This window comes from Pyrus communis, chromosome 3 (assembly GCF_041283825.1).
Source record: "Pyrus communis isolate YQ-2024b chromosome 3, ASM4128382v1, whole genome shotgun sequence".
Lineage (NCBI taxonomy): Eukaryota > Viridiplantae > Streptophyta > Magnoliopsida > Rosales > Rosaceae > Pyrus > Pyrus communis.
This window is the reverse complement of record NC_142567.1, coordinates 3,827,593-3,854,452: the sequence shown is the minus strand read 5'-3', so window position 1 is coordinate 3,854,452 and position 26,860 is coordinate 3,827,593. Positions and strand designations below refer to the sequence as shown.

Sequence of the window (26,860 nt, the reverse complement as noted above, 5' to 3'; positions counted from 1 at the left end):
GAGTATACTAGAAAACCTCGTGACATTGTTCGAGCTTGAGAACTGAGAAAGCCTAATTTCAAGAAACATAGATAAGAGGCGGAGAGGCTGAAACAGAAATGCAGATAAGAGATAATGAGATATGGAATAATGAAAATATGGCTTCTTCTAGCTTTCTGAAAAAAGGAGAAGTCCACATCTCCAAAATCCAACTTCCCCCAAAAAACTTCAACTATCATGTGGCTGTCACGTGCCCATGCAGCTCCATGACAAAGTACGCGATGGACCTCACCATCCTACTACATATCACCCCATATTTTCTTTAGGGTTCTTCTGCATATGTCTGAATAACTGATATCCTTTTAGGCTCTGCAATCTGCTCTACTGCCAGCTTCCATAATACCATTCGGGACTCAGTTCCTCCTCTAAATTTAGTACAGTCGAATCCAGTGGAATCCAATCCAGTCCCATAGTTTTTTGTTACATTTTTTTTACACAAATTTAAACACTTTCTAGGGCTGGACGTTGCAGAGTGACAATTAGAACAAAAAAATAAAATTTATAACCTAAAAGGAAGGATTACAAAATCTAGTGAAAGAAAAACAAATATGACTGGCCAGAGCATACCTTAGCAAGAGAGCAACATACATGAATCTAGTTCATTAACACATAGCATTCCTTGTTATTAATGCATTAATGTCGTGTGAAGAAAAAATCATACATAGCAATATGTAATGGGAAATGATAAACACACACATTTTTAACTTCTTTTATGACAAAAAAAAATATATGAGAAGTTAAAAATCGTGTATAAAAATCATCTCCTTATACTATTTAACTGATATGCAGACTGCGGCAAACGCATTCCACGTAAGTCTTTCTCTCCATCAAAGGATTGGATAAAAAGTAAGTAAAAAGGTCAATTAATAACCAGGATCGAGGAAATTTTACCACCCCTTTTCCCCTCTTGGCCTTGTTTAACTTTGAACTCATATCCTTTCCGGATCTAATGATCATGAGCCTAAGGATCAAATGATTCGGATCGTTGAAATTTAATCCAACGATTACAATTATTTTAACTTTTAGGAAGGCTTCCTGTTTGTAATCATTGGATCAAATTTCAACAGCCTGGATCATTTGATCCTTAAGCTTAAGATCTGAGTTATTTAACATTTAAAACCAAGTTACTCTTTCTCTCATGTGATGAACATGGCTAGTTCTGACCCCCCATGATTGTAGGGTCTGTAATTTAATCCTTAAAACCGGTACACTAAAACGCACAGAGGCTGCGAAGTCCAAGACATTCCGAGTTTGCACGGTTCTCACATGGCTGGTCAGATTCTGAGAAGTTGGAACACAAATATACAACATGTAAACATATATTAACAAGGAGTGTTATTTATACACTAATTTTTACTTTACATATACTTTTTGTTAAATTATGTACTTTGATCTTTTTCAATTCGTTCAAATCAATGATAAAAAATTAAAAAGAATGTAAAAAGCAAAAAGAATTGTGTAAATAGCATAACTCATATTATAATAATACATACACAAATTTCTCACGGAATGTAAAAAAGTCATAACCTGTGGGCAACCTGTTTAGTAGATTATTAAGAGGGCGTTTACTTTTGGAGAGGTGGTTTACTTTTGGGTTTAGAATAATCCAAAGCTTTGCATTTCTGGAATGGTATGTAGGAACAAATTTGTTCTCATGTGGGTAACAAATTTAATGATTAATCATATGTTTATACGAAGGTACATTGGTTGGGAAGAGTTTCTTCTTTACTTATAAACACAGTTTTAAACATCTGTATTAATTCTCGGGTTTGTTGTATTTTTAGCAAGTTATTTAGGCATATGTGTCACACTGTAACTTATGATTAAGTACAATTTACTCGTCACATGTACAGAACTAAACAATGTTCTATTAGCCAAATCAATGTACATCATGCTAAGATAGATTACTAAGTCGACCTATGGGTGGGTGTGGTCTTAGTTGAATTGGTTTCACTCTCAAACTATAACGGAATCAACTAACCGTTAAGTGATGCAGTTCAACCTCATAATAATTACTTACATATTGATGATACATTTTAATTTTTTTAATGAGCTAGCATGATAAATTCCACTTAGTTTTCCTCCTTCCAAATTGATGACCATTACATCATACAAGAACACCTTTCCATTTGTGGGTTTTATGTTCCCAATCATATGGTGCCGTTGTCCTTTTCTCCTCTTGTGATTGTCACAAGAACATGTTATGTTATATTTGACGGGGAAAATGCTTAGCAGGCCCATCTCGTAGCTGGAGTCTTGTGGGGTGCTTGTTAGTTGCTACAATAGTGACCCCCTTCTTCTATGGTTCCTATCCGGTGCATATGACTAAGTGGGACTAATATTTAGCATGTGATCGTGCCCAGTAATTAATTAAATCCTCTTTTTCTTTGTGTTATCAATTTTCATAATCTAGGGTTGTGGTTGTTCTAGGATATGTGGTTGGGATATATATTATGTTAAATTTTGGTGTTGTGGGTGTTTTAGTTGTTTGTACAAGTTTAGTTCGTTTTAGTTTAGCCTTTTTAGGTTGTTGCTTCTGCAATCATATTAAGATTCGTATTTTGGGAACGTGTTTGATGTAATGTTAAAATTTTAAAATGAATATCATTTGTTTCTTCAAAAACTTCACTCGTCTTTCAGAATAGCAACTTACATAGAACGAATTTAACATCATCGTAATGTTAAAGATCTAATGATGCAGTGTACTATCACAAAAATTTATACGTGAATATATATTTCATATTCATGTACCCTATAAATTAAGCTTTAGCTTGGATCAACTTGTATTCTAAATTAATTTATTTACGTTGGCATCACTGAGCAATCAATTAATTGTTATGGCACTCAAGTCAAACGCCCGGTTTGGTACTATGCTTCAAATGAGTGCAACTTCTTTGCAAGTACTTGCAAGGCAAGGCATCGCTTTGGTTTGGATGAGGTGGGTCTAAGACCAAGACTCCCAAGGAATAAAAGTGAAAAAGTAAGAATTTTAACAACAAAACAGAATTTTAAAAAGCATTCCAACAAGATTTACTTTCAATTTTCAACCATGAGTAATGTTATTTAGACCCACCAAACTCATTATAATTTTTCCATCACGTCCCGAAAAAGTTCATATTATAAGATGTGGTTAACAATGTATGTTCGACTATTGTGCTCTGTTTCATTTGGTCATATTTGGGTTCGTTCTATAAGTTACTCATTAAACACAAATAAATGAATGTTATATATGTTATCTGCTACATCAGTTTTTCTTTAGGAAAAGTACAATAATCCATTCATTGATAAAAATGTATTCTAATTAAATACATATCAAGAAGAACTCAGTCCAAAAAGGTCCTTAGGAACCAGATCTAAACATATTACAATAAAGCATCACTAATCATAAAATAATGAGTAGACTTCAAGCACTCATCTGATATCATCGGAAACCACAAAATTACACTGATCCATAAAACTGTTAAACATCGTGTTACACGGAGATCTGCTACATCAGTTTGTCTCAAAATATTGAGATAGAAGTTGGTGCTCATATTACTCACATGCATGTTACTTAGTTGATAATTTGTAATGAATGAGGATCCTCTCTGGATCCTCAAATCGTGTCCGTTCATCGTATATCGTGTGGTTAGTTTTTGTCAGATACTATTCATGTTTAATTTTAAATAAAAGTATTTAAAATGATTTTTTACCGCACGATGTATGATGAACGGACACGATTTGAGAATCTTGGGGATTCGTGAATCATATTCGTTCATCGTACATCGTGCGGTCAGAAATCATTTTAAATATTTTTATTTAAAATTAAATACAAACAATATCTGATAAAAACTGACTGTACGATGAACAAACACGATTTTCAAATCCCTATGAGCATTACCCAAAGAATCCGAAGAGGAACTTGTGATTGTTCTACCCGGTCATGAGCCATGACCACATATAAAGTCATATTTAAGGATGCACATCATCCACTTTAACAGTGAAAGACAAATTCAAATGTGCCCTCAACTTTCTTTAATTAAATCACTCATAACTTCGTAATCCTAGTCCATCATGATAAGATGATTGAGTCAAAGAGGTATCGTTTTCCTCGTTCTTTTACTCCAAATGGGCATCCCAGATCTTACCAATTTGGTGGAGTCACATGCGCGTATATGTAGACGTGTATCTACTATCTTTATAAGTTCTCTAAGAAAAAGATCTCGATTTTTTTCAAAAAATAGGAATTAGTTGGAGGACTCAATTTATATTGAACTTCAGCAATCTGAACCATATATTTTGTAAGTCTAAATTCATAGATTTTTTTTGCAAAAATTCAATTCAATGCAACCCCATTTGCACATTTAATTGTCACGATGAAACTTCAATGTTTCTTAAAACATAATGTTTATCAATTTCTTTGAACTCAATTAGATGCCTCAAATATTTCTGATTTGACTAATATTTTGTAAGAATGATCTATGAGGTGCAACTTGAAAAATAGACGGTTCAAATCATCAAAGTTTGATGTAGAGTGAGTCACACAATGAGTCCCTATTTTTATCAAAAAATGGGAATCCCTCCCCTTAAAAGCTGTGTGCATTTATATGTATTTAGTTAACAAGAAAATTTCTTCAATACTATGTAAAATTGAATAATACATAAATGAATTGCTAAGATTATAATAAAAAAATCTAAACAACTGTGAAAATTAATCAAACAGCTCAAACACTCATGCCATTGAAGCCACACACCCGAATCTGTACTAGTCAAATGGGATTAATTATTAATAATTTGTTTAGGAGTTAGGATAGTTAATGAAAGACTGATGGGAATATTCATATTGAGTATTGTTTGCAGGTTTAGGTATTTAATTATGTCCCAACGGTCAACTAAATTGAATGGCCAGTATAAAGAGAGGCAAATTATCCGAGAACTGAGGACTCGGAAATAATGGATTTAACCAAGTGACTTAAACAGTAGGATTGAAAAAGAGCATGCATGCACGTATGTTTGTTGTTTTGTCCTACGAAACAAAGTTGAATTGGGTGAAAATTGTGCTGCGGTAACTATATATGCACTTGTACGGTTATTTTACTGTATATATGCTTTATGCAATTCACAGGAGAGCGATTCAAACTTAATACTACGTCCGGAAAAAAAGTATAACTAAAATGAAGTTAGGAGACAATGTTCTCATTAAGTGATTAATGGAGATTTTCTAGTATGTTTTGACGTGTTTTATGCATCGGAGCATCTTAAGTTTTTCACATTTCAATATATCATAGTGATATGTAACTAAGACAGTTTTGTAAAATGATACTATTTTAGTTATCAATTACTTCGGTAATATGATACTATTTTACGTTTTAATTGTAAATGAAGTTCAAAGTGAATACATATTAGGGTTACATTTATACGGTCAAAATTGTTTATTTCTACCAAGACAGTTTTGTAAAAAATGAAGGATCCTTGCATTAGGTACGTAAAATGAGAACGACGAGGGTAAGGAATGAAGGTAGTAAGCATGAGCTGAAGCGGGAACGCAGAGGAATCGAGCCCTACCCTACGTACGTACCGACATAAGTGATGGTCTTTCTTATCGGCCTAGATGCAGTTGGTTCGAACTGTCATCAAAATGTGGCAAGAGGCCACCCAATTAAGACCCCATATGAGCACACTAAATGTGGGAACATGGTCAAGCCAATTAGTTTAGCTGACCGGTTTATATAATACAAAAGTGTTGTGTGTACGAAGGGGGGTATGGAGGAAGACGTTTGTTTACATCCATTAATGTTTTGGACACAAAGAAGGAGACATCTAGCACCAAAACCACGAGCATTCCTGGCCCATAAAATGAGATCAAAGTCCTCCACTCTCATGGCCGGCTCAACCCCAATTGTGTGATCGATAGAAAGATGATGTAGTGTTTGAAACCTTATGTACATATTTTAATTTTTAGCATAAAATAGAAGCGTCAAGGTGATGGTATCTGAAATTTATTTTGAAATTTATTTTGTGTTATCATGCATTTTCATTTATCTGCATGATTTTCTATGAATGATTTGTGACGTTGCCACCTAAATGTTTTTGTTTCGAAAGTGTCTTTATATTTATTATTTTAAGTTACCTTGTAATATAAATTTCATGATCTAAAGGCTATGGTAGCTACAAATAGAAGATACTTTACTTGGCAACTTAATCTTATGGACCATATGATTGTTTTAATTGGGAAAAGCAAAGAGGATTCTAAGTAAATATATAAATATTGCAATGCAATGCCCCTTGAGGATGCATCTTTGGGCATTGTGCATTATGTATTGAACCTTCCCTAGAAGATATAATTATATTAATTTCATAATTAAACTCCTTATTCTATAGTTTTCAAACAAACAAAAATTAGATTGCCATAGAAATTGTAAATGTCCTACTTTATTTTTCAGTTTTCACCCCTTGAGAGATACTAAGTAGACTCTCCTAAAATGAGATTTTTTTTTTTTTTATAAATTCTTTGTTATCTCAGAATTTAATGTTATTTATCGTGCTAACATTATAAAATATTGTGCCCAAAACATGAAATAAGAAAAAGTACCATGAAGAATCATACTTTTAAGAAATCTCTTTAACATTTCTCTTCACCATTTTCAAATCCACTTTGTGAGAGTGCTAAAATATCCAAAAGTCTATACACACATTGGAATTGGAGGAAATCAAGTTAATCAACCATTTTTTTAACTCAAAAAAGTAACTAACATGGAGGCCTCCAAGATAATGCAAGCCGTTGGATTGAGAGAGCTCTGCTTGTCGGTGTAAGTACATCGACATGGAACTATCTTATAGATGCCATTAGAAAATGACTCGTCTTTACTTTTAATTTTTCATTTTTTTATATGATGGTAACGCAAAGATTTCATTCATCGGGACGCAATTAACATTATATACTATGATAGATGAATGGAAAAGCTTCACCATATCCAAAGACAATGGAATAACTATAAGCTCAAGATTGGAATGGGCATAGGAACATGTATTGATGTATCAGATCGGCTAATGCTCCCACGCTGAAGTGATGTATTCCCTTAGTTGACTGAACACTTGATTATTGGTATTCATTTGGTCCAGCATAGACTGAAATAGAAGTCAGTTCGATAGGAAACTTTTGAAAAAGCAGCGCACCTAGGTTAAGTTAAACACTTAAATTTTGACAACTTAATCAAACGGTTAAACGATTTATGATTAAGTTGATTTTTTTAGTCAACTTTCGACCTTATAGTTACATCGTTACTTTTTTCGATTCCATTTCTTACTTGATTACGTTACTCCATCCATTTCCATTGTCATTCCTTTTTATGAAACCATTCGCAATCTTCAATTATAAAAGGAGAAAGCACAACTTTTCCTTTTTTTTTTGAGAGAGGTTTTCATTTTATCTTGATATGTTAGCACTACAAGTCTACAACAACATGGATATAGTATGTTTTTGTTTTCTTGGGAATAAAGCAAAGAGTGCAACATTAGAAAATGGAGTTCAACACAAGTCTTCGACCAGGAATCATGACGAAGCTATGCATTTATATAATAACCTCGCATTCGTAACATATGAATCCAAAGATACCAAATGTAAATAATAAGCAAACCAATGAAGAAATGGAAAGAGGCCAAACCATCTTTGAGACTGAATTAATGTATTCATAGAATGAGAAATGTTAGTAATCTTTGTACTAATTTTTGTATTTGGACCGTTTCACCTTTTTACATGACACGTGCTATCTTCTTACACAAAAAACAAGATCTGTAATGCCTTCAACATTATATTTTCTATTTTTCATTATTAACTCCTACTCAAAAGCATTAAAATTCTTTCTTTTTTGTGTGTGTAAAAATGACACAAACCATACCAGTTTTCAAGACCGAAGTTATCAACCACTCGGCCATCTCTCCGAAAGATAATTTCTATTTTATTTTTATTCCACCGACATATGAGTTGATATCATTGCTATCATTTGAAAAAGTGAAAAGATTTAAATGCAAATTTTTTTACTAAAATAAAAGGCCTTTAGTTTGGCACTCATTTGAGTTTTTTTTTTTTTTTGTTGTCTGTTTTTGTTCTTCTGAAATTGTGCCCATGCATGCTTTGTACTCTGAAAATAAAAAACCCAAAGATCTAAGTAGTTTATATATACTAAGGAACAATATTTGATTCTTTACATGCAACAAGTTAAATCTGTTTACATACATGCAAATTACAATTGACACATATGCAAATTTATGCATTAAAAATTCAAAATTAGAGTTTTCATATTTGTAAACTTGTGATTTGTTTGTGAGAAGAATGACTACTTACATAGGAAGACTCAGTATCTTCCCATATAAATTTACAAAAAAATAAAAAAAATAAAAATAAAAATGAGCTGTTAATTTGGTCAAATTTAGAAGTAAATTGAGTGGGAAAAGAAATATATATTTCGCAAAAAGCATGTGACAATTGCATCTGAAAATACGACCGTGGAGTTGGAAAATATTGTCACACACCATTTTGATATATTTAAAAGATATTTTCCTCTTTTTCTTTAGTTTTATTTATAATTTTTTTAATAAGTGATGTTATCTATATTAAAATGATGAAGTTTCACAATGAGTTGGCAATAATGTCGTTCAAATTCGTATTTGGTAAGAATCAAATCTAAGACCTCTCGCTTATAAGTAAAGAGAAATATCACTATACCGTATTACTGAGTAGCTTGTTTATAATTTTTTTTAATGTGTTTATATACAAAGCAAAGTGTATTTTATGCGTGTTTAAGATATATTTTAAGACGTTTTACAATTTGCATGCAAAATACTCTCACTATAATTTCTTGTTCAATATTTTAGTGGGTCACAGCTCACAACAGAGCTTGTGCCGTAGTGGTGCCACACATGCACCTTACCTGCTCATGTGGCCACGTACCACTTGTTGCACATTAGTTTTCCTTCATTTTTTTTTCTCTTTAGGGCAAGTTAGGAAATTCAATTTTGAAATTTTTTTCAGTGTGACAGTAATATATTGGCGCTGTGTTACTAATTATTATGAAGTATAACTCAATCACTAATATAAATTAGGGTTACAAAGTAAAATTAGAATAAAAATTCTAATTTTCTAATATAAATTATAACACATTAGTTAGTAAAACGGCTGTGTTAGGATTACAAAGAAAAAGTAGAATTCTTCGACTACTTATTAGTAGTTTTTTTGTTATTTTCTAATTTGACACCTTTTCTACATTACGTGTTTGACTATCGATGTTCGAATCAGATTTATTTTCATTTGACATTAAAACCTTTTTGAACATTAAAAATAGAATTAAAACTCATTCAATAAAAATTGAACTTAAAACCTTTCAACATCAAAAACAAAACTAAAACTCGTTGAAGGTTTTTCGATTCGTCGTAGTCGGATAAATCTATAATATCTTTAATTTTCACTAAAATTATGAAAACAAAAATACAAAAATCTTTGGATTTGTGATGAACACCGATTGCATGCATGCCATGTTATCATGTAGCCTACCTGGCATGAAATAGATCGCCTGGTCATCATTCTCCCTCTTTTCTGTAACGTCGTCACTACGGATGATGGCCTCCTCCTCTCCTGTCACCATCCGACTCCCTCGAAAACGAGAGAGGATCTCTTCAGATTTTTTTTAATGCAGATTCTGAAGATTTTTTAATTATATTTGTTTATTGTGTATTGTGTGGTTAGTTTTCGTTACGTACTGTTTATATTTAATTTTAAATAAAAAAATTTACAATAATTTTTTACCGCATAATGTACCATAAACGAATATGATTTAAAAATTTTCAAAAGCCGGCAGAGAATACGCACTCCCCGAAAACAACCCGGTAGCAATGACATAGGCATATTCTCCCGCATCGTACTAAACGATGTCAAACCCCACCGTTAGTTTGCTTAGCTGGACGCCACTGTTTGGCTCCAGGATTTCCCTGAATGCGCCAGCTGGCACGCCACTCTCTCCTGCACATGGCCAGCTACCTCTGTCCAGACCCTCCCAAAATTACTTAAACACCCCTATATCCATCGCTTGTTCTCCATAATGCCCTTGCTTCGCCGTTATCCCCTATTTTAACTGTGTTTTTCTCTCGGGCTTATCCAAGAGGGTAAAAAATAGGCAGCCAGGTGGCAGCCCAACATTAAAGGGTAAAAATGTGAATAAGTGAGAGTGGCGGAGGGTAGTTTCGGACTTTTGGAGCAGTCATTAATCTTCTGTTGTGTTGGCTCTCCGGCTTGCGTAAGAAAGTAAAAAATCTGGACGGTCCAAGAATCTAAGATAAGTAGCAATACCATGCTGATCGGACCAACTTACATGAATCGGATTTTCGTCTTATAAATTTCAATCAAAAAGTATAATATCATACAAAATGAAATTATAAATAATAATGTATTATTAGACGAAAGTTAATAACAGTAAATTTATTTTCTGTAAGTTATTTTTAATTATTCTTTTTTTATTCTTTTTTTTATCGTCTATAAGAGATTGACACATATATAGTATTACATCATGATTGACTACGTTTAATATATGTAATAATAATTCATAACTAACCAACTATGTGCATGGTTACATTGAATATTAATATCATTAGTGTCAAGATTTTTTAAAGACGGACCAATAATCTGCTACTAATTGGTTCTAAGTTTCTAACACTATAATGTTTTCAACTTGCACTTAATCACTTGCTCGCCCAATATATTTACTATTTAGGGATTTGATTGACCCAACATCAAACATTCTATCAACTATTTGAATGAGTTGGCCGTCGTATAAAACAATTAGCACGCTTTAATAGATTGATATCACATTAAGATTTTAGAAAAACAAATAATCGGCTCACTACTAATTAGTCTAACTTGCATTTAACCACTTGGTAGCACATGTTTGGGGTTTAACCTGCTTTGATACCATATCAAAATCAAGTAGAGATAAACCAGCAGCTCACTACTAAATACTAATTGGCCTAAAATCAATATTGTCTTCAACTTGATTAACATAACATCACATAATTTGTGAATATTTCTTCACAAAAAACCTAATTTACGTTACAAATAGAATCACTCACTTATATGTTGTACTTTATTTTGTGAAATTACATTTTACAACATTTTATGCATCACATCCCGAATATGACATTATCAATAATGTTCCTTATCATAATCAAATTTAAAATTAAAAAAAAAATCTTTTAGAAGTTCACATAAGAGTATCATACATAAGAAATGGAATATTTTTACTCACTACACTTAAGTGATGGTGATACTCATCACCCTATATATCACTGTGTCACTATTGGATGAGGTTAAATTTCGAAATCTGTAAATTAGAAAACATTTATGCCCTACAATTTTAAAACTACAAGGCAACAACCAAAAAATAGATGCAATGTACTAGCATGAAAGTTAGACAAAGCCTTGATGTAATTTGTGCACCTTACTCTACGCTTATTACACTCGTCATTTATTACACCCTTTCAATATTATACAGAGATATACGATTAAATTAAGAGCTAATTAATTAAATAAACCTCGGTTTTGTAAATCATTGCTTAAAGAAAAATGAATTGGTGTATAAGCTGGCACTTTCTTAGGATACGTTGTCACTTTTTAATTTCATGCCTTAAAGCAAATTATGCACGAGTATAAATAGCACATAATTAGCCCTAACCAATATGAAAGTCAATCAATTCATTCACAAAAGAGAAAACGAAAGTAAAGGTAATGAAAAAGAGAGACCCCCAATAATATGCTAAGTGTCACCATTCTTTGCGTTTATTTTCGGGAATATTTTTATTTACCATTCTGTGATGCTAACATTGTAATAATCATCGTTTAATGAGTTTAAATTTTAAAATTTATGTAATGAACAAACATAAATATCAAAATTTATACTTTTTTAATAATAATAAACAGAATTATGAACATTACCACGCTCGGCGATGATAAAATTTTTTTTTAAGAGTTGTAGATTGAGAAAAGAAAAAGGAAAAATAGAATAAAAATACAACAAGAAGAGAAAAGGAGAGAAACCTCAAAAGCCTGTCTCGTGAAGGAGCAGGTAAAAGGGAAGAAAGAAAAAACAAGCAATAAAAAACTTCTCTCCTTTCTCTGTCTCTCCTTCTCTCTCCTCCCTCTCGTTTTCTAAAAGAGGACTTCGCATTCATTCTTTGCTTCCTTCTTTCATATCACGAGATCCCCATCTCGGCTGCTCTTTCCCCCCTCTTTGTCTCTCTCTCTCTCTCTCTCTCTCTACCCCTTAATGTCTTCATCAGAATCTCTTCTTCTCCTTCTGCTGCTTCTGGGGTTTTCTGCGTCTGTATCTGCCAGCAGTCATCGTTCTTCTTATCGGAACAGCTTCACTGCCACACATTGCTGAGGAAGACGACGGCCCAGAAAGAAAGAACAGAAATTTACAGATTGAGAGAGAGAAAATCGGAAAAAAGATAGGAGCTTTGCTGTTGTTTTCGGAAATGTCGCATTCCGGGAAGCCCATTTCGGAGCAGCTCGGCCTAGACTCGCTTAACGATCGATTCCGTGACTCGCTGAGTTGCGAAGCCAACAAGCCCGATTTCCGAGAACTCGATCTAGGTTCGCCCGTTTCGCCTCTTCGGACTCGCCAGAGCGGCGGCATCGCCACTGCTACAAGCAGTAGCTCCAGCTCATCCGGATCGGTTTCCGGCCGAAATGGGCCCAACCCAGTTACCAGAAGGGCCGATTCAGCCCCCAACAACCACTCCGGCGAGCTATCCGGCTCTAGCGAGAGCAGTCCCACCGCCGCAGATAGCGCCCGATCCGCTGGAAACACCCGCAGTTTCAAACCGGGTCATACAACGGGTTCCACCCACCCACTTATATACTCGGGTCAGAGCTCCGTGAGCTCTCCGCCGCCCAGTGTTTTGCCCACGGGGAACATATGCCCATCTGGGAAATTCTTAAAAACGGGTATGGTCCCGAACCGGAGCTCCAGAACCGACGTTTTGGGTTCGGGTACGGGGAATTATGGTCATGGGAGCATAATGCGGGGCGGTCAGGCTGCTAAAGGCGGCAGCAGTGAGGCAGCGAGTTCCCTGAGTTTGAGGGCGAGCGCCATGAGTTCGAGGGGTACCGGCGGCAACGGAGACTTGTTGAAGAGAACAATGGTGAATGTGGATCCAGAGGAGGTGAAGAGAGCTGGGAATGAGCAGTACAGAAGAGGCCATTTCGCAGAGGCTTTGAGCTTGTACGATCGGGCTATTGCATTGTCTCCGGCCAATGCTGCCTACCGGAGTAACCGGGCGGCAGCATTAACGGGACTAGGACGGCTGACGGAGGCGGTGAGGGAATGTGAGGAGGCGGTGAGGTTGGATCCCAGTTATGGCAGAGCTCACCAGCGTTTGGGGTCTTTGTTTCTTAGGTGAGTTATTGGGATGTAAAGCAGTAAAGCTCAGTTATTTTTTTCTGAAGCTGATGTGATTAGCGAATTGGTTAGAGTTTATCTTGTTAATTAGTTGGTCAACATTGTTGAGAATGCCTACTTGCTTGGTCTTGGGATCTGCTGCGGTTTGCCCTTTCGATTCGGATTCATTGAATGGTTCTTCTGTGTTTTCTTGTTTGCTTTTACTACCTTCTTGTATGTTGCGTTTACTTCATGATTCGATCTAGTAGTTGGTTGAATTGGGCAAGTGTGAATAGTTGTATTGCAGTTTGCTAACTCCTCGATATCTAAAGCTTCTTGGAGCCTTCTTAGAGTTTTTGGGTGGACTTTCAAACTTTCTGGGTTCGTGTTGTTTTATATTCTTAGAATCCAGCCTTTGCTGGTTTATGGAACTGTAGGTGGACTGAATTTCGATGTATCTCTTCAGCTTAATGTAGCAGGAAATTTACTTGACTTAATCCTATTTACTGCAGGTTAGGGCAGGTCGAGAATGCCCGGAGACACCTTTGTTTTCCCGGGCTGCAGCCAGATCCAGCTGAGTTACAGAAATTGCAGGCAGTAGAGAAGCATCTAAAAAGATGTACAGATTCCCGTCGTGTAGGAGATTGGAGAAGTGTATTGAGGGAATGCGATTCTACTATTGCTTCTGGAGCTGACTCTTCTCCTCAGGTAAATATCGATTCCCGAGTTTTTTAAAGTTTGTATACGTGGATTTGTATTATTTGATTTAGTGAAAAGATAAGCAAAATGCTGAACTTGTTCAAATTGAATTTACAGCTCTATATGTGTAGAGCGGAAGCGCTTCTGAAGCTCCACCAAATTGATGACGCCGAATCAGTCGTATTGAATACACCTAGATTAGACACTCATTCCTACCTTTCACAATCTAAGTTCTTTGGGATGCTTTCTGAAGCTTACACTAACTTTGTCTTGGCCCAAATTGAATTGGCATTTGGAAGGTGAGTTCAAAGAATTTAGGCTTTATCCGAAATAATATGGTTAAGGGTTTTGTGGAGAGTGAGAATAGATGATGGATGTGTTGCAGGTTTGAGAATGCAGTTACTGCTGCTGAGAAAGCAGGACAGATTGATTCCCGAAACATTGAAGCTGCAGTGCTGCTAAGTAATGTGCGCTTGGTTATGAGAGCTCGTGCCCGTGGCAATGATCTCTTCAAGTCCGAACGGTTCACAGAAGCTTGCGCAGCATATGGAGAAGGTCTAAGGGTTGATCCTTCAAACTCTGTTCTCTATTGCAACAGAGCGGCTTGTTGGTTTAAACTTGGGATGTGGGAGCGATCCATTGAAGACTGCAACCAGGCCCTATGTATTAAACATAATTACACAAAAGCCCTTCTCCGAAGGGCTGCCTCAAACAGAAAGGTAAATGCATGTCTAAACCTCTTCATTTTCGTTTCTTTCCGTTCATAAATTTTTCTTTTAAGAGACTGCAATTTAGTCTGTTAGTTTTTTGTGTATTGCAGCTAGAAAGATGGATAGAGGCTTTAAAAGATTACGAGGTCTTGAGAAGGTTGGTCCCTGATGACAATGAAGTTGCTGAATCTTTGTTTCATGCTCAAATTGCATTAAAAAAATCCCGTGAGGAAGAAGTTTCTTATTTGAAGTTTGGCGGTGAAGTGGAAGAAATATTAGGTCTTGAGCAGTTCAGAGCTGTGATATCTTTACCAGGTAGGCCTTCCCATCTATGCATCTGTCACCTTATAATTTCTACACTTCCGTCATTGCACAAGTGCCTAAAACTTTGCATTTACAGGTGTCTCCGTGGTCCATTTCAAAGCCGCCTCTGATTTGCAATGCAAGCAAATATCACCTTTTCTGGACATGCTTTGTGGTCGCTACCCATCCATAAATTTCCTCAAGGTAAAGTTGCTGATTGATGTTTATCATATACTAGTTTGACTGAAGTTTGCATGCACCTGTGATTGCTACTAAAGTACTTTTAAGAGAACAATTTTTTTTATACTTATTACGGTCATGGATCATAGGTTGACATTAAAGAAAACGCGGCAGTTGCAAACAGCGAAAATGTGAGGATTGTACCAACATTCAAGATTTACAAAAATGGGAGCCGAGTGAAGGAAATGGTGCGCCCCAGTCGCGATATGTTGGAACACTCGGTCAGGCATTATAGCTTTTAGAACTCAGGACTGTACTGTAATTCTGTATCTCAGCCATATTTTTGAGTTTCTCCTGTTGCTGCCCGGCACCCCAGTTTGTTAGGAACTCCCCTTCCGTTCCGTTCCTCCTCCCATCACATAAGGATTACCAGATACCTGTTACATTATCGGAATCACCAAATAATCTCATTAGCAGCCAATGCCAGTGGATCCCAGAGAGGTAGCTTAGTTCCTTGTTCAGTTTGCATTTATTCATTCATTCCTCATTGCTCTCTGACTCCACTTTGTTCCTCCCTTCTCCTATGCCTTCTTTCTCTCCCATTTTGGTTTGGAATATCTTCGAACTTTTTTCATTTTTCATTCCGATATAGCCCGGCCTGGTTCCTGGATCCTCACTTCCAAGAAAAAAAAAAGAAACTCTGTACAATCGTTAAGTTTGCTTTTAGTTTTATTTGAGAGGGAGAGAGGGAGAGAGGTAGATAGGTATGGAGAGAGAGGGAGAGGAGGGAGAGGAGAGAGAGATGGGTGGCTGGATGTAGAAGAGGATCATCTGTACATGTATATATGTGATGATATATACAAAAAAAAGAATGGAAGTCATGAGGGAGATTGAGATGTGTGGTGGGTACTTACTGGGTTTGTGAATGAATGGTGGATGTGCTGTTATTGTTGTTTCCTTCTCAAACCAATTATTTAACAATAAAAATTTCTACTGTTCTCTTCTTGTTTCTCACTCTACATCGGTTCAATTCTGTATCATGTTCTTATCTCACCTTGAATCTGCATCTGAAATGATCCAATCATGTCGAGTTAATGTGCATGTTCCGCTCACAAGCGTTTCTACAAGTGCTTTTATAGAATTAAATTGAATTTGGATGTGCTTCTCCAAAACACGCCTTTATGACCTAGTACATTTATGGATTTTTTTGGGAAAAGTGTAGTCAGAAGTGCTTGTAGCGATGGAAAAACGCTTTTAGCTTTTCCAGAGGCACCTCTAAACACGCTCTTACCTCATATGCCTCTAGTTTAATTTGTCAACAATCTAGGGATGCACACTTGCTGGTGTTAATTAGCAAAATTCAAGAATTCAAGGGAGTATTAATCAACATATTAGCCTTAATGCTAGTCCTGACTAGCTGGCAACAAAACGCGGTGAGGTGAGATCTGTTATTCTAAAAATGTTACGGTGCTTCGAAACATCTTATATTTTGAAATTTTTTATCAAAGGCCCAATCGGTGAAAAACTCTTTAACATATACTCCGAAGAATCATAGAAATTTAGACGGAATTAATTTGGCAGAGAGCATTAAGTAACCGCGTTGTGAGTATCTGTGATGACCGATTTGGTCGGATTAGTTTATTAGGGGGTTTTCCCAAATGGGAATCGTTGACTTTGTAGCGATAGGGATAAAGTAAATGTGGGGTTTAATGAAGGTTGGTTTTCTTATTAAGATGGATGGACATGGTGGTTGAAAGTTTGAAGCTATTCAATTCAATACCCTTTTCTTCTTCAACTTGATTCCACTCCTTTAGTGCAGAAATTTCGCACACAAAAGTAGTAACAACATGCCATCAACGGTCACTTTTAGCTATGATCGTCTCGTTATTCTGTCATGCAATGTTATGAATCTGTTTCTGTTTTGTGTTAATATTTAGCAATCTATTAATTGTTGTATTTTTCTTCATTTGTGATTGAGAGATCTTATATTCGACTTTCGTGAATAGTGAGTTTAATGCTAAATCATTATGACCGGCCATGTTTGTTGCTTAATTCAAATTTCTTGTTATTGTAAATATATCGTTGTATTCAATAAAAAGAAGCATGTACTACGTTGTTAGTGTTAACATCTCACACATGGTGTACACACTTAGTTTTTTAGTGTTATCCATTTGCCTTCATGTAAAATGCGATAACGCAGTATCTTAAACTACTTTAATTTATAAGAAAGAGTAATTCAAATTGAAGTGCAAAATGCCATGTACTTTGTTTTGGCACAACCAAATATGCTGTGAAGGGCATTGTTGGATTCTATTCTTTGTCCTTTTTTTAGCCAACCACTAATTGGTTGTATTAAGACATAAAATTAAATGGGATGCAAAGTGAGGAGGGGCACCCACTGCCACAGTGCTGTGCGTGACATGTGGATGTCGGTTGCTGCTGCTGCTGCTATCTCCATCTTATAAGGGAGAAACAACTTACATTTACCGTCATGTGATATTTGAATTTAAAAATAACATATTGTTAAATAGAAGGAAAAATAAAAAATAAAAAAATCATACATAGCATGTTTATTATCACGTGACAGATGAATTAAGGGTTAGTTTTGGATTGTTGTGTTTTTTTAATAAATTGTTTATGATGTGCTTTAAGAATAATTAGCTGAAAAATAAAACAGTTGAGTGTTTGATAAACTATATTTTTGAAAGTGTTGTAAATATAAAAAGTAGAGTCTAAAAGGATAATAATGTCATTGTTTAAAGTTAACGAGCTTATCATATGAATTAAAAATATTCTAAAGACTCAACTCCACTTTTTATTAAAGCAGCTTTTAAAAGCAACTTATAGGCTACTTTTAAAAACTGCTGTTTGAAAGCCATTACTTTTAAAATAAGTAGTATATTTTATTTTTACCAAACACTTTGTTGCTGCTTAACTTTAAAGTAAAACGGTTTTTGGTGGAAAAAAATAAAAAACTAATACTACTCAATGCACACACCTAAGTACCTAACTCATCAGTCTAATTCGAGTAATGTTATTCATACCATGTTTTTATACCATATTTTTATACCACCTTAGATGACATTTGATGTGGACGGTCACATCATTTGAAAAATTTGCAAAATCCAAGGAAATGAAAGAGAAAAACTCTTCGTATACCACAATCATTATTTAATTAACTAATTTTTCCTAATTATCAGTTTATTAAATAATGAACTAAATTTAAAAATCTAATTAATTCAAATGATGTGGCTATTCATATCAAATGTTACCTAAAATGGTATGAAAATATGATATGAATAACATTACTCGTCTAATTATAAAATCCAAAAGGTTCACCTGGTGGTGGGTGCTAATATCAAATGTGTGCGAGGGTGGTTGGGTGGCTGGCGCTGACGGCGACCACCGCACTAAGTAGGCCTAATGCCCTTTTAACTTTACTTTCTAAACAAGATTTGATTGATTATTTTGTTTTGTGAGGCACTGATTGTGATTAGGGAGCGACTCTGTCTTTCCATTCAGTGGCAAATTACAACTTGCCCTTATTATTATTAGGAATCGTTTTTGCCCACCACTAGAAATTATGATGTATGCTTATTATACACGAGTATATATCTAGTCATTTATCACGTGTCTTTTAACTTAATTCTAGTTAATTTTCACATTAAATGTTACTTTTTTAATTTTGGAAAAAATTAACCAAGGTTAGATGAAATAACACATGACAAATAATTAGATGTATGGTGAGCATACACCAGAGTTAAGAGTTTTTTGTGGTGAGCAAAAATGCTCATGGGGTTTTTCTGTTGATTGAGTTATTATTTTTTAAAAGGTTCTAACTCATGGGATTTGAATTAGAGTTGTCAAAAAGAGAGTTAAGATTGGTTTATAGTGTAAATCAGGGATAAACAGAAGTGTAAAAAGTTTAAAACATCCTTGAATTAAACCGTTCTCTAATGGAATAGTGTGGCAAAAGAGTTAAAAATGTCGGCTTCATAAACACAAAATCAATTTCAATAGACAAACTGAAACTAAATAACAATTAATAAGCCAAAAAGGTATTACCAGATTTGTTTTATGTCACTTACATGGTTACATTAGAATAATTTTTTGTTTGATAATATTATCTTGAATTTTGTAAGAAAATTAAGAAGAAGAAAGAATTATAAGTGAGGAGAGGGACATGTGTGACAGGAACACTATTGATTCGGTCGTATCGAAATAATAAGAGTTAAATAAGACAAGACAAGTGAGTAGGTGGTGATTTGCATTTATAAATTCAACCGTCAAAACTCTGAAACTCCCCGGTCGGTGCGTCACCAGCGGTCAAACGGCCGGCTGCCCACTTTGCTGACGGGCTCATAAATTATTATTAGGGATTTTTTTTGATAAATTAAATTAAATCTTTATCATAAAAAAAGAGAAAGAAATGAAGCGTTTCAGAAAATATGTCTCAACTTTTGAGTTAGCAAAATGAGATTAAAATTGATTATAGAAAGCATAGCTAAAATGAAGTATTTGTAAAAATAAAAATAAAATATCTAATTTACAAAGAGAAGTTTAGATAATATTTGAGTTCTTATATATGTCGAGTTATTTCTCATTTTATGACAATGATCATCATTTTACTGTATAAATATTATAATTTGAAGCATTTTTTTTTAATATCATCTTTTGGATCATTTTCAATATACATTTGGCTTAGAGATTTTGTAATCATTTATGTGTGAAATAAACTAAAGTCATAGTATAAATAATGTTTTCCATTATTAAATTTCAACTTTTTTGTTTCGGACAGTTTCTAAATCGAACCAAAGTTTTTCGAGATAATTTCTAAATAAATATATAAAAAAATAATTTGAACAAACGATATTTTCTACATTAAGGAAAAATATTAATGGACTTAACTTCACAATAAGCTAGTAATAATGTGGTTTAAATTCGTTTTTGACGAAAATCGAATTTAAAATTTCTCATTTGTAAATAAAGAGTAATATAATTAGACCGTAGTACGAAATAACAAGAAAAAAATATAATGGTTTGAACCACAATATTTGTAGAGAAAAATAATGCCTTAAAACTTAAATGTTGTACTTTTAAAAAACTAACGAGAACATTGAAAACAAAACACGAAAAACAAAAACAAGAACAAAGTTGAGAGAGGCGCGTGGGGCTGCACAGTGAACGGGGCAGTGGCTGAAGGGAGAGAGAGAGGGATCCAAAGTGAAACACTGAACTGAAGGACGGATGGATGGTTCGGACATTGTATGGCTATTTGTTTGTGGGGTAGGTACCCTACGCGTGACGTGTCTCTATCCTACATTGTAGGGCTGTAAAAAGGGCAGCCGTGAAAGTATCAAGGAAGGAGGATTCTCTTTCTGTGGATCCAAATGATCTTTTAATTGTGTTCGTTTATCATAAATTGTACAGTTAGTTTTCTTCATATGCCATTTATGTTCATTTTTAAATATAAAAATTAAAATAACCACATGATGTACAATGAATGAACATAATTAGAGGATTCTTGGAATTCTTACAAAGAAAATTCAAAGAAGATCTCATTCAGTATCAAGCATAGGAAAATCCGTTTAGGATTCTGTTGGGCTGTGTCTTGTAAAATCTGTGACTTAGATTACTTGTATTTCAAGTTAGTTGATTAGTATATATTTGTAATATTCTTGAATACCATGTCGTTTTGTGGTGTTTTCATGTTTTGGATACGAGAGGAGCTTCACTACTTAAGATTGAAGAGGAGTTCTTACCTAGTTTATTTTGTAACCGATTTATAGAATTTTGTATTTATAATAAGAATTATTTATATTATGAACCAATATGTAAAGATTTTATTTATTAAAAAATAATTAAAATTAAGATTATTTATTTAAGCAACTGTAGCAAATAGATATATGATTTTAGTTTAACCGAATAAGTCCCATCTATTTCTATATAATTTGATGATTAAACAATCTCGTATTTTAATGATTCCTTGCAAAGATGATCTTTAGAAAGTGATTTATAATACTAACGGTATAAGTCTAAATTTCGTAAATCAACCATGAAGTGAATTGAAGAAGACCTCCTCCCCCATGGAAGAGCTAAGTTAATTCTTTTGTTCTCTTTTCTGGTACGTTGGAGGGCGGAACTCAAAGAAGTACAAAGCGTGCACAAGGCATCAGCCCATGGAATCCGTTACATCCAGACCCAATATGAATCCATGTTGAAACAGGTGTAACGCTTTTTCACTCTTTCTAGCTTCTTACGCACTTATAAGATCGAGTACTCGTTACCGACAAATTTATCAACAAAACTTTAACAAAAAACTTTTGATACAGTTCACTTTAACTTAAAAACCATATTTTTACATTAAAAAATCAATATTGGTACCATTCACTTTACCTTTTATTTTGTCCTTATCGTTAAAATTCAAAATTTTCAAGCCATTTTCATTTGTTCAAACATACACTGAAATTTACAAGTTGTTCAATATTCAATCCAATCCAAACTAATCCAAGCAACCAAATACAATTTAACGAAAAATTGTCATAACTAACCGGGAATACAATTCTTCAAAACACAGCAAAACGAAAAAGAAAATTAGTAAATAATTATTCACAATATTCATTGCCAGAAATCCATATTTTGAAGTGCCTATAATAAACCCCACAGTCGTCGTTTGAGAGTGGAGATAGAAAATACCTTGATCCTTGATCATACAAGTTCACAGACGAGCTTCCGAAAGAGATGGAACAAGTTTCAGGCAACAAATGGTAGCTCGTGAACATTAAACTTCCAATATTTCAAACATCAATTCTTCCGAATTTTCAATTTAAAAATGACAGCGAATAGCGTACATTGCATTAATGTTATTTTAGGGAAGGATAAAGTTTCACCATGTCATTACACACCGCTTGCATATAAACGGGTCCATTCCTTGGCTGCGGGGATGGATCAAGGAAGAACGCATTAGCTTCCGACGCTTTTTAATTGATATTCGAGTAATATGTAAGCTGGGGAAAACCAATAATAAGAAACACACCTGTTTCAACAGCTTCAGCCTCATTTGATTTCCAATGCTTTGCAATGTTCTCTGAGAGCGGGTCGTCGGGGTTTGGGGCACTCAACAGTGCCTGAATACTAGAAGAAAATGATAGCAACATCGCCAATAATTCAGTTTCAATTTTACTTGAAAGGATAGAACGATACATCACATTAAAACATTTCCCCAATGATGCAGTGCCTGTATAAGAATAATGCAGTAGAAATGGAATAGCAGCTGCACAAACTCCAGGATACAGGCGTATGAACTATGCCAAAATTTATTCTGTTATGGAACACATAATTTATTGTGATATTTTAACCAGTGATCTACACTGATGTTTTGTTTTGTTTTGATCACAGAACAGGTATAGCATATTACGAAGACAATATGAAAGCATATACCTCAAAAGTACAGTTCGGATCTGGAGAGCAGGACTCCACTTGTCTTTCAATATATCAAGACATATCCTTCCCAGCTGATTAACAAAGCCGTGTGCATAAAAGGCATTAAATTATTTGGGGAACCTTTGAAAGTGAAAGGAAGGAAAAAAAAACATATGCACACCACAGCCTACCTTGTCAATGTTAGGATGATAAATTTTGGTGAGAAATCGAACCTGATACAACGGAAAAACAAATGATTACTTGATACACATACGTAAGGAATGTTAAAATGCCTGGGGGCATGCTTAATGCAGAAAAAGTGGAGCCTTAAACTGCAGGACCAAAACCATGTCCTGACACATTCACAAAATTAATAAACAATGACAACCCAGCTGCCTTAGTAAGTCTTTAACAGTTTCGTGTACCATGTTGGCATTCTGTGGAAAGGCCAGCTAATTATTCAACTGCACACTACGAAAATTTCACCCATGTGAGCATGCTACAATTGACAACATTTGCTAGTAAAGGTGAAAATATGTAGACTGTTCTTAGAATAGTTTTTTTATCTAAGAAAAACCATCCAAGTAATACAACTATTAACCTATGGAAATTTCTATCATAAATTATCAACGATAAGAATCACATTAGTAAAAAAAAAAGTGTAACATAAAAGATAATATTTATTCCTAAAAGCCAAGTAACTTCAGTTATTTAACTCCCTTATCTTTTGCAACTTTAAGAATTGCCCTCTGAAATCCTAAAGATCCACCCCATATGCATTATATATACACATACCAAACAATAATTTCTCCTTAGTAAAAACAATATCTGCTTTAAAAGACTACCCTGTTTCAGAACAGTTCTCAAAACACACTACAGCCATTGTGGGCAAAAACCACACATAACTGAAAAAAGCACGGAATACCATTAAATCCCATCAACTTGCACGACAAGAGAATCATACAAATAAAACAAAACTGTGATGAAATCTATCACAAACGAGGAACAAGAATTGTGAAGATAAAACCCATTTATCAAATAACTGTATAACTCCAGACATCAAGAATTAAAAGCGCTCCTATACACGGCAATGTTTCATTTCATACTTTCCCTCAATCTTTGAGCTGTTTGGGATTGTGTTATACTGACTTCAAATCAAAGTACCTTTGGAGCAGCCATTGGGTATTCTTCAGGCAAAAAGAGTTCCAACTTGAAAACTCCTCCTAAATAGAAACGAAACATATCATGTTAAATCTACAAATTACGACAGTAAGTGATGGAAAAGAAAGCAAAGGAGTAACAAGAAAAAGGAGCCATGTTAACCCATATTACATTTCTGAAACTGACATCTGATATTTATGTTTCTGACTAAGAACATAATATGTAGTAACCAAGTGGCAAATATAACAACATATAAGAACAAATAAGCTACTATCATTTCTCTCAAGCCCAAAGCAAAGTAAAGTGGACTGCCACTTCACACAGATGTAAAATAGCAGAGTAGTGAATGGCTAGAAAGGCTATGATCAATAATCTAGCTTGGTTTATTGTACTTGACACTCTGTTGTGTGCCGTCAATGCTATACCCCTCTAACAGGCCAACGAACACATATTAGATAGACAGGCAGTACATAAATGGACTACACTTTCCCACCGTATGAACGACATACAAATTTGTCCAGGTGAGATATAACTTTCCCCAATTATAGGGCTGATTGCTACATCATCTCAATTAGCCTGCCTTTCTGAGTAGCATGATCTCTCCCTAGCCATCCATTGCAACTGAATCCAAAGCATTCCTGTTTGTTGTGCTCAGTCCTTCGGAATATTGCAAAAATCTCTAGTAGCTCCATGACATGGTCTAGCTGCATGCATCCACCGATAGTTCACTTCATACATATACTTCCATTAGAAATGCAAGGGAGATACGATTATGCTCTCTCAACACAAAGTAATCCCAGAGCACTCCATTGCTACATTAAATTACTGAAATGGACAGGATACTCTTTTTGTACCCAAGACTAAAGACAGATCTCAAAGTTAGACAACCTTCGCTAACCCCTATATGGCTCAACAAAACGATCCAGCCTCCTAATTATTCCTCAGAAATACTCTGACAAATAACAACGTCCTTAATTTGTTCAGCTCATCTTCACATAAAACAACACAAACACATACATCCAACAATGCAGACACAATAAATCATCATTCCCACAAGCAGAGTTCTATCAAGCTTGTACTCCCAACGTATAGCTCAAGCTTAAGAATTTATGTGCATAAAATAAAAGGAATTTCAAACAATAAAACTTCTATAGATCCAAATTTCCTCAAACAAGTATAAGATTTCAAACAATAATAACCAACCAGGTATAGATTTAACGTATTCCACAAAGCAATCAGTCCAGTTATATATACCTTCATAAGGAGATTGTGTTGGGCCAAGGATCATCACATTGAAGTATCGCATATTCTCTTCTGACGGTGAAGCACTAATCCCCGGTGCTGAAACCACAAATCGCAGTATAAAGTAATAACTAAACCGCATAAAACCCTTTACAAATAAAACCCCAACAAAATTAGCATATTTATATTATACTAAAGCCTAAAAACAACTATCAAACTCTCATTCGTTTTGAATTTCTCTATGAAACAAACTTGTAGACAAATCAAACGAATTTTAAGCATAATTTCAAATTCAAGCTCCAAATAATCAATGGGGAAAAGGTGAATCACTTACCAGGTTCACTGAGCAGACGTTGAGTTTCCTTCGGGATCAAATACAAAAAAGCAAAAATTGTTAAAAAATTACCCAAAAATCAAACCGACAAAACCCTAATCCCCATTTCGTCGCTACGAAACTCAATACAAAAATGAATAAGATCGAATCTTTTCAGGCCCAAATCACAGAAAATATTCGATGAAATTACCACACAAAAAAAGGCAATTAAAAGTTTCAATTTTCGTTGCAGGGGACGCAAACAGAGCGATCAGAGGTAAAATTAAAAGAGGGATCGAGAAGAAGATTGAAGGGCGAACCTTGATGATTCGTCGGGGAAGATTACTGTTCGCCATTCGAAGGTCGATTGCAGAATACGCAATGAGGGTTTTGCAGAGAGAGAGAGAGAGAGAGAGAGAGATAGGTTTTCTTTCTTTCTTTCTCTCACTAGGACGAAGAAGTAATCATAATAGGCACTCGGTTTACGAATATATTACGCGTTTTTTATTTCCGTGAAAAATATAAAGGAAATGATTTGACTTGTTTATTATTCTTTCTCTTTTATTTCTTTTTTTTTCTTTTAAATTGTTTATTATATTTTTTTACCCTTTTTTCAGTTGGTTGGAAAGTAGCTAAATACTTAGCCTAGATTTTTGTAATTTTTTTTTTACTAAGCTTTAATGAAAAAGGTTTTTCTCAACTTTTTATTAACAAAAAATTATTCATTAACTTTATTTAATGAAGATGACTTAAATTTTATAAAAATGACTTAAATTTTAATTAAAAAATGACAAAAGTTTAACATAATAATTAAAAATAATAAAAAATCAAAAACAAAATCTGACGCGCATATCACGTCACATCACTTAATCATACATGCTTTTGATCCCTCTCTTTCTCCCTCCACTGTTTTTATTTTTTCCGACCCTCCGCTCCTCTCTCTCTCCCCCCCCCCCCCCTCTTTCACATATTTCTATCAAATTTCTCTATCTTCTCATCTCACCCATTCACATCACATCAATTCTTTTTTTAATTTTCTCTCATCTCTCAGAGCAGTTCCAGCGTGGGAACCCCCCAGGCAATACACTATGTTATTCACCCAGTAAACAGTAACCGCTTTTTGCATCTTCACCGTTGCATGTCAATAGTCCTGACAATAGAAAATAAAATATTAATATTTTTATTTATTTATAGAATAATACAAAATAATTTTATTTGTAATTTCGGATAAGATTCTTAATCGTTCTCGTTACGCTATGTGTCATTATCCAAAAAATTATAAAATAATACAAAATAATTTTATTTGTAATTTTGGATAAGATTTTTAATCGTTCTCGTTGCGCCACGTATCATAAAATCCGAAAAGACAATTATTGGTGATGAAT

General features: G+C 34.5%; 2 protein-coding genes across 2 annotated transcripts; one reads left to right on the top strand and one right to left on the bottom strand.

Annotated features, from left to right (window-relative positions):
* Positions 1–12,111: 12,111 nt before the first annotated feature.
* LOC137715904 (TPR repeat-containing thioredoxin TTL1) lies at positions 12,112–16,351 on the top strand. The gene is made up of 7 exons (XM_068455264.2): positions 12,112–13,463; positions 13,958–14,153; positions 14,262–14,443; positions 14,530–14,863; positions 14,965–15,169; positions 15,255–15,361; positions 15,487–16,351. The coding sequence occupies exons 1-7, from the start codon at positions 12,541–12,543 to the stop codon at positions 15,637–15,639; spliced, it is 2,100 nt and encodes a 699-aa protein (XP_068311365.2). The 5' UTR covers positions 12,112–12,540; the 3' UTR covers positions 15,640–16,351.
* A 5,489-nt stretch (positions 16,352–21,840) lies between these two features.
* On the bottom strand, positions 21,841–25,954 carry LOC137714780 (ubiquitin-conjugating enzyme E2 36). The gene is made up of 8 exons (XM_068453921.2): positions 25,796–25,954; positions 25,497–25,524; positions 25,175–25,261; positions 23,924–23,982; positions 22,951–22,992; positions 22,778–22,851; positions 22,374–22,471; positions 21,841–22,272 (listed from the first exon to the last, which is right to left on the bottom strand). Exons 1-8 carry the CDS (start codon positions 25,829–25,831, stop codon positions 22,235–22,237), a joined length of 462 nt encoding a protein of 153 aa, XP_068310022.1. The 5' UTR covers positions 25,832–25,954; the 3' UTR covers positions 21,841–22,234.
* Positions 25,955–26,860: the final 906 nt, after the last annotated feature.

Bases quoted from the DNA above. Each gene is read 5' to 3' on its own strand.
- LOC137715904 (XM_068455264.2), top strand. From the start codon at position 12,541: ATGTCGCATTCCGGGAAGCCCATTTCGGAGCAGCTCGGCCTAGACTCG. The intron at 13,464-13,957 runs GTGAGTTATTGG...TATTTACTGCAG, and splicing joins TTGGGGTCTTTGTTTCTTAG to GTTAGGGCAGGTCGAGAATG. The intron at 15,170-15,254 runs GTAGGCCTTCCC...TTGCATTTACAG, and splicing joins AGCTGTGATATCTTTACCAG to GTGTCTCCGTGGTCCATTTC.
- LOC137714780 (XM_068453921.2), bottom strand. From the start codon at position 25,831: ATGGCGAACAGTAATCTTCCCCGACGAATCATCAAG. The intron at 22,993-23,923 runs GTACTTTGATTT...CCGTTGTATCAG, and splicing joins ACCCAATGGCTGCTCCAAAG to GTTCGATTTCTCACCAAAAT. The intron at 22,852-22,950 runs GTAGGCTGTGGT...TTTGTTAATCAG, and splicing joins ATCATCCTAACATTGACAAG to CTGGGAAGGATATGTCTTGA.